General features: G+C 38.0%; 1 protein-coding gene across 1 annotated transcript in view; it reads left to right on the top strand.

Moving 5' to 3' along the window:
• The window catches only part of LOC140139294 (uncharacterized), a 112,022-nt gene that overhangs the window by 69,311 nt on the left and 24,069 nt on the right, over nt 1-18,642 (top strand). The window contains exons 33-34 of the mRNA XM_072161073.1: nt 1,015-1,464; nt 3,442-3,638. Of these exons, the coding sequence (XP_072017174.1) occupies nt 1,015-1,464; nt 3,442-3,638 (647 nt within the window). The remainder of the gene's footprint in view (nt 1-1,014; nt 1,465-3,441; nt 3,639-18,642) is intronic.

An 18,642-nucleotide genomic window follows, 5' to 3' on the forward strand; every position in this document is an offset into this window, starting at 1 on the left:
AAAAGTATGCATGTTTAGAATGGCAAAGACTTGATGAAATCATCTGCGAGGTTAAATTTGGCAAAATTGCAAATTTTTGGTCAAATTAAAAAACTAAATGGGTCCTAGATATTTTATCTAGTTCTAAAAATTACTTGTGATTTTTTGCTGTTAGGTACTACGAATTTTGCCCTAATTTGACCTCATAGGCGAATTCATCAATTATTTGCCATTCTTACTCAATGGGTGCATCTTGTAAAGAATTCAAGTAATTTGATTGGTTTTCTGGTGTATAATATCACACAATAGTTGACAGTGATATTAGTCAAAGCGCGCCGCCATGCTTGTTGCTCCTCAATGATCGCGCGATAATGCATTCGCGTAATACACGTGCGAGAACTAAGAACGCGATTTGGCGGCTTAGATGTTTGTGATGTTTCGTTCATTTAAAACAACGGGGATGTCCTCACAAAAGTAACTTTATTTTTTTCTTGCAAAAATTACATTAAAACTGAATAAGAATGAGAATAAATCTTTGTAAAATTTTGTCTTTTGCCTATCCAATATCGTGTCATAATGGATGGGCTGGCCAATATTTTATCGTAGCTCAAAATATTGGCCAGCCCATCCATTATGACACGATATTGATAGGCAAAAAACAAAAATCCTATCATTATTCTCTAATTCTAAATATGTATAGACAGACAGAATTAAAGACTAGTTTGCCTATGACGTTCTGTCAACTAGACCAAATATGAAGTACTGAGCAGGTCAGCAACCAATCACGCTGTGCAGTTTCCCTGACGTCAAACATGAACTAGCCTTTTAATTCTGTCTTCAATTATAGGAGTAGCCACCTGAGACAAGAATACCAACGCCACTGATTATGATGGCATTCATAATCAGGGGGTGTGGATATCTCGTATAACAGCCCATTCATTTTTATTCCATACATTCTCATTTTGTACATTTTTCTTATACTTGTGTGGGATTGTCCTTTTTTAAAGACTCTTCTTGTTTACATAATTTTTGCAGGTCAACCTCTTGTACTCAGCCACTGGGCGGATTGGCAGAGTCTAGACTCTCACGCAGGCGCCTTCATTGACACTCAATCATATGAGAATGGCACAATACTCGCAATGTCCGAGACAACCGACACGCCATTCCATCGCTGCGTCCAAACCAGTCTGTACCGCTGCGCATCGGAGTCTGACCCGTGCTGGAAAAGCGACGACAACCTAGGTTCCGCATCGAGCGTCAAGTTGAACAAGTTTGGGGACGAGACTTTTATAGTGTTGACTGGTAGCAAGGCGAGCACTCAATGCAGTGTAGATGATGGCTATTTCACCTTTACACGTGTGATGATGGTGGAAGATGGTGATTTCAATGTAACGGTTGAATCTGAGATTGCTGTGGATTCTACTATGTTTGAATTTGAGGGCGAGATCTATTTGGCCATTGCTAACTACAAAAATTCTGAAACTGGTAAGAAAACTGGCCTGAGGGTTAAAAATATTATACTGATGGGTCCATTTTCAAATTCTGAGAGGCACACCCTACCAGAGATGTCAACAAGTCATTTTTTGCAAGTCCTTTTGTCCAAGTCCCAAGTATTAGGCCTAAGTAATAAAGTCAAGTCATTTTGAAAAAGTTGCAAGTCAAGTCAATTCACAAGTCATCAAATCACAAGTCAAGTCACAAGTCACTACAAGTCTATTCAGCAGTTGGTCATGGTGTGATTTGTTGATGGGTATTCAATATGGCGGGAATCAAATTGAGTTTCGGAGTACTGTAGGCCTACTAACGAAGTCTGATGCACTAATCACTATAATAGTGAAGCTTATTATAATTGTATACAATGGTCACATTGGTGGTTCAAGAACAAATTAATTCAACTCAATTTGTTTTTGTCAAGTTTTGTGTTTCATATTTGTAGAAAAAAATATGAATTATTTAATATGAATATATGTTTTCCCTTTCCCAACCTCAGACTTGCGTTGGTGACAAGTCATTTTTGTCAAGTCCAAGTCCAAGTCATTTTGTCTAAAGTCACAAGTAAGTCAAGTCATTTTGCAAAAGTTGCAAGTCAAGTCACAAGTTCTCAAAATAGTGACTCGAGTCAGACTCGAATCCAAGTCACACGACTCAAGTCTACATCTCTGCACCCTACCCAAACCAAACTTGAGTACCCCCCAAAAAAAACCAAAAACATCTTAATCATGTTAATGCTTTCAGTGCTGACCACAGGCTTCCAATTTATTTTGCCATAATATCTCAAAACTGGGTACTGGTTGTTTCTGAAACCTATGTCTATAGAGCATTAAGATATACCATACAAAAATGTCCCTAGGCCCCTTCTCTCAAAAGTATAGAAATCAGATTATGTACTATGAACTAGACCACTCCCACAAAAAGTATATATATTAAGCATTAGTTTTTTACAAAGATTGCTACCTAACAATAGGAATTACAAAAACTTTGTTTTAGTGTTTCATTTTAACCAAGCCCATATCACACATCCAAACACTTCAATTGGCCATCTACCAAGACTAGAACCCAACACTGGGCCTTCATATTACATAGGCATTACAAAAATCTGTTTTTGTTGTAAATATGTCATATTTAGTGGACCAATTTGCCGCTATACTATGATCAGCTCATAATACTGTATAGACCCTAAATGGGTGATAGGTAGGAATCATGGGCGAATTGAAGTAGCGACCTGTCCCTCTGTCATTTGGAACTTAGAACCAACATGTCTGCCATTTCAATTGTTTACCACTCCAGTTGGGTTTATTTGATAGGGTCTATAACAGGACATTTTCGCAGGGGTTCAAACAGGTAGCTGCAAATTTTTAACCCCGCAAAATATATATTACACATAGTACTTCATAGGAATATATTTGGAAACGCAAATTAAACACTCACTAAACTGTCAAGAATTGATCAAATCGCGTTAAATGAACCCAGCAAAATTATCCCACTATATACAGTAGGTGGGAATCAACATCGTCAGGCTTTGCCGTTTGAAATTTGCAGGGGAGCTTTTAATTGCTCTCCTCGAGTGCTAGAGAGCACTAGTGCTAGAGAGCACTAGGAGAGCATTTTTACTGTACTGTATAGGCCTACGTGGTTGTTATTGTTCCACCAAAAGTAGGCGAGTAATAAAAAGCTCTCCTCGGCTTGAGGGGGTGATCAGGAGCAATCGCCTCAAATGGCAAAGCCTGATCGTGGATTGATGTAGAATGCCTTACATCTGGGCGCAGCACCTACATCAACTGCACTCCATGCAGTGTTCAACTGACTTATGTGTTGTAAATTTTGCAGGCATAAGTTTATTGACATACAGAGTAACAAAAACCAAATAATTCTCGCCTATTATAAACTCATTATAAACTCATAAAAGTATAAGATAATTCCTGGCATCATTAATAAAAATCATGCCTTATTTTTATATTTCAGATGACCTAACTGTCAACTCTACACTACACAAGTACAACAACGTCTCCAAGACCTTTGACCTCTTCCAAGAGTTTCTGACGTATGGAGCTAAAGCGGTGACTTTCTTGGAGCATGATGGGAATGCGTGGTTGGCTTGGGCAAATGGTGATGGGACCGTAGATTCTGTGATAGCCCAGTGGAATGTGACGGAGCAGAAGGTAAGATGAGCTATTCCAGTTGAAATCCATGCACCCCCTATGGAAGGTAAAAGGTAAAGGAGTAGAACCTGCATTTTTTTATAGGACGGAGTGCCCATCTCTTTTGTTAGCGATTATGCCAGAGTCCACTATGAAATGTTGCTGTGGAGGATTGCCACACCTCCCCACAGCAAGTCTGTTACCTTGGTAGCATTTAACATTATGTTTTGTTACCTGGAGATTTGAACATGTCTCGCCACCTTTTTCAACCATTTTAAGAATGCTGGTACCCATTTATATACACCTGGGTGGAGAGGACTATTCGAGATCAAATCCCTTACTCAAGGGCATAACACTATGGCATCGCTGAGGCTTGAACCGCCAACCTTCTGATTATGAGTCTGAGCCCATTCCGCTTGGCAACCACACTTACATGGAAGACATGACCTTAATCTCCCACATGGGGAGTGTAGGTTTAAAATGGAGTCTCATTCATGTGGGACAGGTGGGGGTCAGGTAACCCTATTTGAAATTCACACTCCCTGTGTGGAAGATGCATTTAATAGGGGTGTAATGTGTATGGATTTCATGGAATAGACATTTACCACTTCACTCTTTCTGAGTTGACTTGTTTAAATTGGCCTGCACCCGTGCACCTGCATGCCAGAGTTAACCCCTTTTACAATATGTGCCAAAATGGTCTCATTATGAAGGACAGTGTTGGGGGCACGGTGGCGCAGCGGTGCAGGCTCTACCAAATCAAATCAAATCAATCAAATTTATTTCCATGTCATATTACAAACATAAACATTATACATATAAGTCAGTACATTGGTTAAATTATATTATGTTAATGAAGAATTAGACAAAATAGTACAAGTTATTCTGTTATCATGACATGGAGGAGCCGTTCGAAAGGCCAAAAGGCCAGCAGTGAACGACCCCCTTACTTACGCTTACGTTACGTTACGTTACATTACCTTACATTACATTGTAAATTAATTTTGCAGCAAACATGAGAAAAAAAAGATAATACCTTATGCCTAATAAAGAGTGATATTACAGATTATAATCAACCAATCAACTGAAAATGCAATATTTTTAAAATGAAAATAAAAGCATGGACCCACGAAAAATACTAAGTATTTTCCTGACTATTAAATCTAGTAAGACATGATAATAGCATTTCTAAAGTGTGATTTGAACATATTTAGAGATTTAAGAGTTTTGGCATCAGAAGAAAGTTTATTCCAATGAATAGGGCCAGTGGTTCTGACACCTTTGGATGAAAAAGTGGTTTTATTTCTAACCAGTTGGTAATTATTGATATATCTAGTGCTGTAATTATGAATGTTTTGCATTAGATTGAAATAGCTACTGAATATAGATGGACGCATTCCCATGGAATACTTACACATAAATACACATAGATAAAACTTGTACATGTCCTGTATTTTAAAGAGCTTGAGATCTTTAAAAAGAGGACTGGAGTGAGATCTGTAGTGAGACAATGTTATATTTCTTACTGCTCTTTTTTGAAGTTTAAATACTTTGTCTAGATAAATATTATGAGAGTTACCCCAAGCCAAAATACCGTAAGAAATATAAGGTTGTATTAAAGAGTTATAAATACATAAAAGATTACTTTTGGACACAAAATATTTAAGCTTATTTAGAACACCGATGGTACAGGAAATGGTATTCAAATAGCTTCAACATGGTGTTTAAAAGATAGGTTTTCGTCAATAATTATTCCTAGAAATTTAGTCTTGTTTACTCTAGACAAACAAATTCCGTTTAGAATCACGTTAATATTGGTTTTGAATTTAAAGGTCTTCTGTGGAGTGCCCATGATCATGTAATTTGTTTTAACCGCGTTTGGAGAGCTTGTTGGCTTTAAACCAATTTGTAACTTTCATTAATTCATTGTTTACAATTTGAATTTTGCTAGCCAGGTCCTCATGTGCGAATAGAATTGTTGTATCGTCCGCAAACAAGACAAAATTTAAGATAGAAGAAGTGTTGATGATATCATTAACATATAGTAAGAAACGGAGTGGCCCTAATATTGAGCCTTGAGCAATCAGAGGGTTGCGAGTTCAAGCCCCGGCGGTGCCAACGTATTGTGCACTTGGGCAAGGTGGTTTACCTCGCTTGCCTCTCTACCCAGGGTGAAATGGGGAGCTGTTAGGAATAATGTCTATTGAGCGCAGCCCAGAGACAGCGGAATAAATGCAATACATCAGAAAGGTCCTATATAAATGTCAATGTTTATTTTAAAATTTAAGGGGGTACTATACACCCCTGGCCAATTTTGTGCCTATTTTTGCCTTTTTCTCGAAAATCATAGCGTATTGGGAACAAGTAAGATTATGTATATTATACTATAGGGGCAAGGACTACAACTACTGCACTGGAAATTTTATTTCAGCACAGACAATAGTTGTGGAGTTACAGTCAAAAATGAGGGAAACCAATATTTAATCATTAAATCAGTAACTACTTACTTTGAGTTGCTGAATTTTCAGTACAGAAGTTGTAGTCCTTGCCCCTATAATATACATATCTTGTCACCAATGTGCTATAACGTTTGAGAAAAATGCAAAAATAGGCACGGAATTGGCCAGGGGTGTAGTACCCCCTTAAGGACAAAATTTAATAGCAATTTTTATTTTTATTGAAAGTTCAAAAGTCCATCTATTTTTGAGTAAACCATAGTATGATCAGTTTTCTCATTGAATCTGGTAGATTTCTGTGTTTGTAACCATAGCAACCATTCTCAGAGTTTTGACATTGGTGTAACTGCATCATAATTTGACGTCATAGTGACGGATTCTGCAAATTCAATCTGACATTGACAGATGACCTTTGACCTGTTCAGAATTTCAAAATTCAACAATCTAAAATTCTTAGAATCCTCCCAGCACTTGACGACAAGCTGATCACCGATCACCGCTTCTCCAAGATAGATTTGTGACAATTTTATGGCATCATAATACACCACATCTCTCTTGAAAGCCGTTAGTTTTCCGTTATTTGCCGCATCACTGCCGGCATCCATACAATGGCGTATAAAACCTGAAGTATTCAAATGTTGGTTCCGATCCGTATCACTCGATAACACCACTGCCATGTATGAATATACGTTGTTAGATTTTGACGATAACGTAAAGTTCTGAGGCGGTTCCGTTCTTGTCGGCTTTCCATATTTGTATTTTGGCTGAATATTCTCAATTGCTACAGGTCTGCGAGTTTTGAAGTCAACATTCACCATGTGAAAAAAGCCGGTACCTAATTGTTCACCTGTAATTGGATCTGAGTAGGTATAATCTCGCACAATGGAGGTCTTACCGATGTAGCTAGTGTGCAAGGAGAATTTCAGGAGTTGGCGTTTATTGTATACTGGGAAGGTCATGTTTAAGTGGCATACAAAGAAGGCTCTTACACGTTTGCTTGGGTCTAACGGGGGTCCTGGTCCAGATGACTGAGTTTGCCGGTTCAAATCCCATATGCCAATTCTGCGACCTGAAGATAAAGATATGGTGACTTGATTTAATGTTAAAACAACTTTTAAAGAAACTGACAGAATATGTCTTACCCTGCCTAACCCTAACCGCCTAAGGGCTTTTTGGCGACGGGAAGGGAAAGAAGGAAAGAATAAAGAGAGAAAAGAAGGAAAGAAGTTGTTTGCTTTGGGTGGGATTCGAACCGAGACCCCTCGCATGCCAAGCACTCGGTCGGCGACACTTTGCCACGGTCTTGGGCTTCGCTGGCCAGCGAAACCGTGCCTATATATCACTTAGGGCGATTGCGTCATCACACCACGTGGGATGCATGCACTGAACAGCACATATATCAAGTAGTATTTTGTAGTATTTAGGAGGGTTAGGGTTAAGACAATGCCCGCATTGAGTTGCCCCGCAAAATTATCACCCAAACTGTTTCCACTGCAAATGTTACCTTGTATTCACCACTATTAGGGACCGTTCACAAACACTTGTTAGGGGGGCCTGATGCAAAAGAATTCATCGCGAAAATGTTTCGGCCCCCTCAGATCTTAAAAATTCCAGGCCCCCCTTTTTGACATGAAAATTATGGGTCAACCCCATAGAAAAACAAACTCAATTTTCCAGAGAAAATTTGGTCAAATTTTTCAGGGCCGCCTCTTTAGGAGGGTCAAAACTTTTAAGGCCCCCCATTTTGCATCAGGCCCCCTAAGTGTTTGTGAACGGTCCCTCACATTAAAAGGTTGACGGTGAGGTTCACCTTGCACCTCAGTTTTTTCCGCAAATAAGTGTTAAAAAAAAAAAAATTTAGGGGTATACCCTCTAGCCTATTCCTTGATCCCTCATGTTCGCTAAAACGATTTCGCTCGGGCCAGCACTCTAATTGGATAGTAAAATTAGCATGCACTGGGGTAGCTATAACCCTGTTACACCTACCTGATTTGTCAAGCATATCATTGCGCAGGTGCACAAACCAAACCTGTCGAACACCATCAGCATCTTCAATAATTCTCATGGTTTTGGTTTTGGACTCCGCAAGTCAGTGGCTGTATAGATGATTGATCATGGGTATGCTGTTAATTTTGTGTTCTGTCCAAGCTAACCGCAGCTAGCTATAATGCAAGACTTTACTCTGCCATGTAATGTGACAACTTAGTAGTATAAGCCTATAATAAAGTATATTTACTGTCCAAAGTACATTTACTATTATAGCTCCATGTGAAGTTGCCACTTTGTGAGCCCACAAAAAAATGATATACTGCACACAAAGTCGGGTGTTAGCGTTAGGGTGCACTGAAACCAATGGAGTTTTATTTGAGGTTATGGCAAGGACCGGTGTTGTGATATTAGGCCAGAAAAAAATATTGTTGTGTTGCCCTCAAGTGGAAAAATGGGAAATTTGGGTAGGACGGTTGGATTATTATTTTTTTATATTATTATTGGGTTTTTTTAAACCTTCAGTTTTTAAAATCCCCTCAAATATTAAATAATGCTTGTTCAATTAGGGGACATTTGTCAATTTTGACTTCTGGATACCTGTTAAACAACAATTAAAGACTAGTCTTACAATAAAATATTAATTTTAAGTATCTGTAAAAATCTGTAAAAATCATCATTCCAAAAAAAAAAAAAAAAAAATTGCGACCCTGATTTTTCAGGATTTAGGGTAGGACGGTTGAGGGCAACACAACAATTTTTATTTTTTTTGCCTTATCAAGGTGCATGATACTATCAGAGGAGATATAAGCCTATTCAAACTATCTTCAAAAGTTTACACAAGTTGTTGAGGGTTTAGATGACCCTACCTGCAATAGCTGCCAGGTGTCAGATTATTAGATGCAGAAATTGTGAAAGTGTATATAGGGCAGCTATTACAGATAGGGTTTTTTTGTCCTAAATCCTCAAATTGATACTATAATGGGTTTGAAGGACCAGATTCGGATCAAATTTGGGGTCAAAATACTTCAACAGTCACTCAGCAAGTTATCGGATACTTGTTTGTGAGAAAAGGAATTGAAAACGCTCACTTTTCAATTATTTATTAATGTAATTTTACACAAAATAGGGATTAGGGTTAGTGGTTAGCTTACGCAAAAATACATTAAGGTTCAACCCATTTTTCACATGTTGTGCATAAAAAGAACACCCCATTTAACTCAATTACAGGATTTTTTGGAGCATGCCCTCATATTTGTCATGATTGTATTATAATGAACTTTGTTAAACTAACATAGCCTGCAGTTTTGTCAAAATCCAAGATTTTGAATAAAGCGCAGGAACCGTAATACGATGGAAATATTAGTCAAACATGCACGCAATGTTCTTAACTGACGTAGTGATAAGCATCAGTGTTGAAAGTACATTGGGGGCAAGAAGGGAGCAGGACTAAGGGGGAAGCTGACCCCTTTTGCCCCCTTGACCAGGGCCGTAGCAAGGTTGAAAAATGTGGGGCGGCCATCACAAATGTGGGGCGGCCAAATGCACAAATTGAAATAAAGATATAAAGAAAAACATAACACATTTCTCAAAAAGTGGGCGGCCATGGCATCCCCGGCCGCCCCGCTTGCTACGGCCGTGCCCTTGACTATGGCATTGCAGGCAGTGTGTATTACATTAATTGGTGTCATATTAAAGCCATGTTATAACATTTCCATTAGTATTTCTTTTCCATAAAATGTTAGCTTTTACCGTGAGATATATAAAGCTGAACAACTGAGGTAAAGCAAAGAAAATTGGAATCTAGGCCTACTACCAGTGCCGATGTTGTCAATGCGTGTCACAACATTCGGTTGCGCTACGACACTATCATTTATGTCCCCATGTACATGTACGTACTGTGTTATGAACATCGAGTATGCGGTTAGACTAATATTTCCATCGTAGTAATAAAACAATGGTTCCTGCGTTTCATTCAAAATCTCGGATTGTGATAAACTACAGCACCTAGGGTCTTGATTTTTGCAGGGTATGTTAGTTTAATAAAGTACATTATAATTTTTGAGGTTATCTTCCTCAGCAAATGTTATAATATGTGACATATCTGGTCCATGGGGGCCAAAGGCAACAAATTTGAAACTGAGATAAAGATAAAGGAAAAAATGGAGTAAAAAAACAATAAAATACATAAGATAATAGACATCATAAAGCTTTATTAGAAGTTCAGAACCAAGTATGCTAGACCTTTGGTGTTTTCAGTAAATGATAGCCTATTCAACAACTCTTCCTATACCTTTGTACAGGAGCCAAGCGTTGTTAATCTGTGATGAAACCACACTTCCAGTAGCGTATACGCAAAGTTACGCGTATGTGTTATCAGTAGCGTAGCCAGGGGGGGCAGGGGGCAGAGTGCCCCCTGACAAAAAAGAAAAGAAAAAAGTGCCCCTCTGACAAAAAATGAAAGAGAAAATCAGGAGGGAAAAGAAAAAGGGCAAGGAGCCCCTTTTCTAGCAAAATTCAGTGCCAAAATAACGGGCGCAAATAGTGTAAAATGCACATAATCCAAATAAGGCCTTTTTTCGGGAAGCTCAAAGACGTACAATCTCTATATGATGCAACTGCAATTTTTTTCGTCCGTGCCCCAAAAAATTTATTTTGCCACCCCTGACCAAGAAAGCTGGCTACGCCACTGCGTGTTATGTGTGAGCGCGTAAAATTCGTCATGCCTGGAACTTATGCGTAAATACTTTCTTAATATATGTTATTCAAGTATAAACATTGCCGTTTTATTGCTAATATCAACAGAGAAATCATCGATCTTCTTGTAAGGTTGAGTGGCATTGACAAACGGACATTCCGAATGAAAGAATCATGTGAATTAGACGATCATCTTTAGCTTGTTTCGTTGTTGAAAGGGATTCAATCATGTTTCACCGTTGTTCATCACCGATTAACAACTCGCGTCTGCGTGGTTTACTTCGCTTGGGCAGACAACGCGGATGCATCGTTGTTAATCGGTGATGAACAACGGTGAAACATCCATCGTTGTTAATCGGTGATGAACAACGGTGAAACAAGATTGAATCCCTAATTGTATGTACAATGTAATAATTACAATAACTCAATTGTCAAAAATGCCTCCTTTGGCCCCCATGGACCAGATCGTGTCCATGGGGGCCCGTGCACCCCACCCAGGTGCAATGGGAAGCTGTTAGGGGTAGTCAGTCGTTGTACTGATGAACCCTGCGCCATTTGTAGGCTGCAAACATGGTTCCGATTATTCTAATGACGGCAGAATAAAAGCGCTTTGAGGCTGTTTACGGCATAAAGCTCTATATAAATAACTACATTTATTATATTTTTTTTATATTAAAGCCATGTTTTAACATTTCCATAAAAATATGGAGTAAAAAAACAATAAAAAAAATACATAAGATAATCGACATCATCAAGCTTCAGAACTTCAGAACCAAGTATGCTAGACCTTTGGTGTTTTCAGAAAAAGATAGCCTACTGTATGTAAATGTAATAGTAACTCAATTTTCAAAAATGCCTCCTTTGGCCCCCATGGACCAGATCGTGTCACATGGCTTGAACTAATTACATTTAGGTCTTAAAACTTGCACGTCAATCCCCTGGTCGAAAATGAGTTTTGCATAGGTTTTTAAAGAGGACATTTGGAGCTCTCTGAAACTGAAAACCCCATGTTGATATGACCTTTCTTTGCGAAGTTACATCAAGTTATCCATCGCTGAAAAGAATTTGAATACTTAATTTTCTAATATCTCAAAGTCAATATTAGCGACATCCGATTTTTCTTGATAATAATATAATATAGTTTCATTTATAGATTTTGTGAAAAAATTGTCATATGCCAATGTCAAATTTGCAACAAAGTATAACAGTTCAGTAATCATAGCTTTGATAGGCTTCTATGTTCACCCCGATAGCTACCATCAGCTAATTTAACTTGACACTGACTGATAACCTTTGACCCATTCAACATTTCAAAATTCAACAACTTTGCATCATTAGAATCTTCCCAGCATGCAATTTGTAGCTGATCATCTATTAACGCTTCACCTATGAAGATGATAGATAATTTTATGACATCGTAGTAAACAAGGTCTCTTTTGAAGGACGTTAGTTTCCCATCGTTTGCGGCATGACTTCCAGCATCCAAAAAATGCTTGATGTAGCTTGCTGTGGTCAAATGTTGATTTCTATCTGTATCGCTGGATAAGACAATTGCGTCATACAGGGATGCACTCGCTGGTTTTGGAGATAAGACAAAATTCTTAGGTGGTGCGTCTCGCGTGATCCCTCTTTGATCTAATTCACCTGGTTCTAGTTGGGCTGGTCGTCTTGTTTGAAAGTCAATTTTAACACCGTTTAGAAGTCCTGTTATCAAAAGTTTGCCAGTACTAGGGTCAATATAATGCAGATCTCTGATGAAAGATGTCCTCCCCACATAGCTAATCCAGCTTTTGATCCTGATTGGTCCAATGCGACGTTTCCAGTATGCAGGTTGTGGGTTCAACTCTAAGTACCGTACAAAACCAGGGGTTGGGTTTGCAGCAAAGGCTCTCCTTTGTGTTTTTGTGATGGCTTCCAGAATCAAAAATTGAAGGAGTTGGTTCAGGGTCCATAAAGGTGTATGACCTGTAGGGGGTATAGTTAAGAGTCTTGACATTGTATACTGATAAGGGGCTGTGTAATGATTATGAGCTGGGGGAGGAGGGTAAAATATCTAAACCCCTTTCCCCCAAAAAAAAATGCTTGTCCTCTCCCTTTTGGCCTGGCAAAATCATTTGCCCCCCAATCGGCCTGCAAACCTTAAATGGTCTAGCTATATATTGCGAGCGATGCATTTATGTATTGTTTAAATTAGCCTTTTATTTGAAAGGTGCCTATTAGTTTGTGTACCCCAGGGTGATGAATTCTCAAAATGGTATGCTAAATTTAAATTATTACCCTGCCCCTTTTTTGAGATTTTGAGGAACCCAAATTTAAAACCTATTTAAAAATTGTCTTATCATACAATGCGAGTGTAGTGGGGGGCAAATTTACCAATTCAGCGTCGATTCTGCGCCCCTCCAAGCGATGAAAGTCAAAATATTCGCGCACAAGATCAATTGAAAGAACATTTTAAGACAGATATTCAACTTCTAGTAACCAAAATTCCATGCGAAATACTTTAGAGAATTGGGGGCGCCATTATGTATCCTTAGCCCTGGGCGCCACCCCTAGCTACGCCACTGCCCGTGTCTAAGATATTCTCGGGTGGGGGTAGGGGTGCCAATTTTGTTTCTTGCCCTGGGCGCTACCCCGGGGCGCTACCAACCCTAGTTACGCCACTAGTAGTGAGCAAGAAATTTTGCATATTAAGCTTATGTCATGCATAATATGCATCATGTGCATATGACGTTTCATACCATAAAGATGGAGGACTTCTCAAATGCAGTCAACAAAAGCATGATTGCAATCTACGGCAACAGTTAGTCTCGCACACTTAACAAATGCATTACGATCAAATAGGTTGATGACAACATTTGATTGAATGGACTGCATTATGCACCATGATTACGGTGAAGGGCACCGGTTCAAATCCTTTGGAGCCAATCAATAATTTCACACACAACGTAGAATATGCATGTGGTATATACGGATATTCAACTTTAACATTCTCGACCGAGTCATGGTTGACATGTCGGTAAATTTTTTCCGACATGTCGACATGAAAAAACCATTCCAATGACAGCGCTAATATACTCACCCGATTTATCCAAATGGTCAATTCGTTGATCAGACAAACAGTACTGGTAGATGTCTCTAGAATCACTTTTTAGCCTCATGCTGCTGCTGTTTTATATCTCGGCCTAGTTACCATGGTTACTGTCATGTTCCAAACTCCTTTGTGTATAGGAAGCTTTAGCTTAGAATCACAATCTAAGAACAAGTGAAACGGTTCATTGGCAAAGAGCGCAAAAGTTACATGTACAAAAATGTTCACATTTACAGTAGATATCGAGGATCAAAATATATTTTATTTCACTCTCTTGGAGAAAAACTCTTTTAGGCTAAAGTAGTTCAACTGTGAGTTTAATATTTACGAGTACAGTACTGATCACAGGTCTTGTGACACACGAGGTAAAATTGACACTCATCAGCATGTGAGGCCTAGCTAACTTTTAACCACACCGAAACATGCAGGCCCTATTTGCTTTTGAGCCCGGTAAATGCCTCACCACTACACGTGCCAAGTGTTTATTTTTGCATGTCTCCACTGTTTTAGACATGCATGAGGTACAAATGCCAGGCACTTGACATAAAGCTAACTTGGCATGTACAATGGGCTAATCCATTTAAAGTCCACCCTCCCTCTGTGGAAGATTTTTGGAAATATCTTATACAGGGAGAGTATGACATTCAAATGGAATTAAGCACATATACCCAACTCTATTTGAAACTCACCCTCCCTCTGTGGAAGAGGGTGTTTGAACAACTTGAAATACAAATGGAGCTGCCTAATGTGTTTATTCCATTTGAAATTCATATTCACCCTGTGGAAGGTATTTCCAAAATCTTACACAGGGGTACAGCTCAACTTACCGTACTTTTCCTAACCAGACAGTCCATGCCAAAATTGTTACTACACCTTTACATTTCATCGAATCTCTTTTTGATGTCTGTCATTTTGAACATCACACTTGAAAGATGTATGCTATGTAGAAACTTTATTTTGCAATTTCATAATTTGCATATTATTAGCATATTTGCAAGAAAAACATGAAAATCAATAAATACCTATATTTTTCACAATTTCAATATTTTATTAGAAATTAAGCATATAGGCCGTTTGTTATGACTTGATGAATGAAACTGTTAAAACAGATTTTGATATTTTTGCTTATTTTTCCTTTTTTGCCCCAAAATGTGTAAAAATCAACATTTTTTGGATGACCTATATTTTTTTTGAATATTTATCAAATTTCTTAATTTATGTATAATACAGTGCAGAAAAAGATGTCAAAAAATCTGTTAAAAACAGATTTCAATAAATTGTTCCATTTTCCATTTTGGGTTAAATACTCAATTTTCATGCGTGGGATATTTGAAACATAAAATGAAAACATGTCCATTGCACTTTTTCCTCGAGATGTACTATAATATCAAGGTTACGGATATATTATAATCCTTTCTTATCTTCACTGATCCATCAGATACCTATTGTTATGAATGATCAATGAAAAGGTTCAGAACTGGGCTACTAATGGTCTGTCAAGTATCTATAGTTATTTTCATGACTGTGTCAACTCAAAAATCATGCAAGGTCGAATGTAGGAAAAGTATGATAAGTTGAGCTGTAGTCAGTCCGGTCCGACTGCCTGATCAGGAAGTACTGCCGAATCAGGCAGCATGTTGCCGAGTTAGGCAACACAGGCTTTGGTAACCCTTCCGAATTCGACAGACTAAGGACTAAATTGTTCATGGTGATTTTATAAAAGATCGGGGGAAATTTTACTTTGACACACATGAGCTACATGTAAGTTGACAATTTTTAACCGGGCGAAAAAAAATTCCACCGGGAGAAAAATAATTTAAATAACAAAACAATTTCTAACGGTTTTAAAAAATTTGATTTAAATATGCAAATTAACTTTATTTTAACTAAAATTGATGAAAAATTACTACTAATTGTACATTCATTGATAATTTTATATATTTTACCTACTTCTTTACTCTAAACCAAGAAATAACGGTATATTAAAAGATGCTCTATTTGAAATAGAGCATTGCATTGTGGGATACCATACTGCCTGACTCGGCAACATACTGCCTGATTCGGCAGTACTTCCTGATCAGGCAGTCGGACCGGACTGGTAGTGTGGATTTTAAATGGAATAGCCTAATTACATGCCTGCTCTATAGGTTGAAGACCTTTGATCATTGTCATGAGTTCAGAGTATCAATATTTTATCTCTATTATATAAATTTATACTTGGATAGAAAACAAACACTGACTGGAAAGTTTGAATCCAGATTTTCTGTTTGCACTATTTTGAGCTCTGGTGCTCAAATTGTGTCCATTATAGTTACCACTGTAGAAGGAGAAGTTCACATAATGTCAATTAAAGGAGGATTTCGTGATCCTAGCATCCTCTTTTTATGACATTTTTCAGTAGATATCCACGAAAAAAGCTTATTTCCAAAATTTCAGTTGATTCCGATTTTGCGTTTATGAGTTATGCATGATTATGTGTATTACACTGCTCCATAGACAATGTGTTGTAATTTCGCTCTGGTGCACCAGAACGAAATTCAAATTTGCGATATTTTTGCTAAACTAATTAATCTGCAAGAAATATTTGGTACATAAACATTATGTAGCCAGAGGTATCCAGTGGTGTAAAAATCTCAACTTTTTTTGGGAAAAGTGGGGGGATGAGGCTGTGGATCACGAAACGCCCCTTTAAGTGAAAATGCTTCCCCTCCAAAAGAAGACCCATTTGATCACCAAGTACCAATGAATTGCATAATTAGCTATCAGGTATAATTTGCACACAGCTGTTTACTCCCTATGCATGACAGCCGCTTTTATATATGTAGGGAACCCTCAATTTAAGGGGGTACTACACCCCTGGCCAATGTTGTGCCTATTTTTGAATTTTTCTCAAAAATTGTAGCGCATTGGTGACAAGTAAGATATGTAGGCTATATTATAGGGGCAAGGACTACAACTACTCACTGCACTAGAAATTTTATTTCAGCACAGACAACAGTTGTGGAGTTACAGTCAAAAATGAGGGAAAACCAATATTTAATCAATAAATAAATAACTACTTGCCTTGAGTTGCAGTAGTTGTAGTCTTAGCCCCTATAATAAACATATCTTACCTGTCACCAATGCACTATAAATTGCCTTAAATTGAGGGCGCCCTAGAAGTGGTCATAAAATATTATCATAAATGGCCATGTGCACATAGCAGTTTTAATGGACAGGTATATACATAGTAATCAGAGCTTTGCTAGACTCTTGCGTTCACCACAAAAGCTACAATCAGCTAATTTAACTTGACACTGACTGATAACCTTTGACCTATTCAACATTTCAAAATTCAACAACTTTGCATCATTAGAATCTTCCCAGCATGCAATTTGCAGCTGATCATCTATTAACGCTTCACCGATGAAGATGATAGATAATTTTGTAACATCGTAGTAAACAAGGTCTCTTCTGAAGGACGTCAATTTCCCGTTGTTTGCGGCGTGACTTCCAGCATCCATAAAATGCTTGATGTAACTTGCTGTGTTCAAATGTTGATTTCTATCTGTATCGCTGGATAAGACAATTGCATGGTATAGGAATGCGCTCGCTGGTTGTGGAGACGAGACAAAATTCTTAGGTGGTGCGTCTCGCGTGATCCCTCTGCGATCTATTTCATTTGGTTCCAGTTGAGCGGGTCGTCTTGTTTTGAAATCAATTTTGACACCATGATGAAGTCCTGTTACCAAAAGTTCTCCGGTAACCGGGTCAATATAGTGTAGATCTTGGATGAAAGATGTCCTCCCTACATAGCTAATCCATCTCTTGATCCTGATTGGTCTAATGCTTTGTTTCCAGTACGCAGGTTGTGGGTGCAACTCCAAGTAGCGCACAAAACCAGTCATTTTGTTGTCAGAAACCGGTGGCTTTGCTTCTGAAGGATTATAGAATTGTCTGAGTTGGTCTAAGGTCCATAAAGATGTACGACCTGAAAAATAAAATGCTGTAATACGTTTCATTTTATTGCTTAATTTTCAACTGCACAGTGAAGATACCTAGAGGCAGTATAACTCTCTGCTAAAACTTTTGGGCCTCGTAACTGCTAAATTGCAATACTTTTATATAGTATACATATTTAGAATGGCAAAGACTTGATGAATTCATCTGTGAGGACAAATTTGGGCAAAAATTTCTCATTTTTGGAGAAAATCCAATTTAAAGAAAACGTGTAACAAAAAAAAATTATTGGGTAAAAGTTTTTTTATTAATAAAAAATATCTAGGACCCGTTTTTTTACAAACTTATTTTGGATTTTGTCAATGTCAATTTTCAGTTTGGTTATTTCCATTAAAATCCATACACCATGTACACCCATATCCCATAGATTTTAAATACCATGATATCCCACACATTGGGTGTAGATTTCAAATGGAAGCACCCATTCAGGCAACTCAATTTGAAATTCATACTCCCTTTGTAGAAGGACTGGATTATTGTCAGCACTGAACTTTATACTCGTTACTACATACCAGATTTATCCAAATGATCAATTCGTTGATTTATAAAGTAGTATATGTAGATGCCTCTGGAATCTCTTTTCAGCGTCATGTTGCTGGAGTTGGCTCAAAGTGTATAATTTTCTTAGATTGCCAGTTCTCTTTAGAAGAACAAAATAGTGTCCCGGAAAGACCACCTTTGTGTTATTGGCCCCTGAACATGTTTAAAGCAAACCTGTGTAACTTCCTAGCCGGGTTTTGTTTTAGACATGTTCAAGGGCCACCATGATTAGGCAAAAGCAGGTCAGCTGTGTGCATAG

The sequence above is a fragment of the Amphiura filiformis genome, chromosome 18, assembly GCF_039555335.1.
Source record: "Amphiura filiformis chromosome 18, Afil_fr2py, whole genome shotgun sequence".
In the NCBI taxonomy this organism is placed as follows: domain Eukaryota; kingdom Metazoa; phylum Echinodermata; class Ophiuroidea; order Amphilepidida; family Amphiuridae; genus Amphiura; species Amphiura filiformis.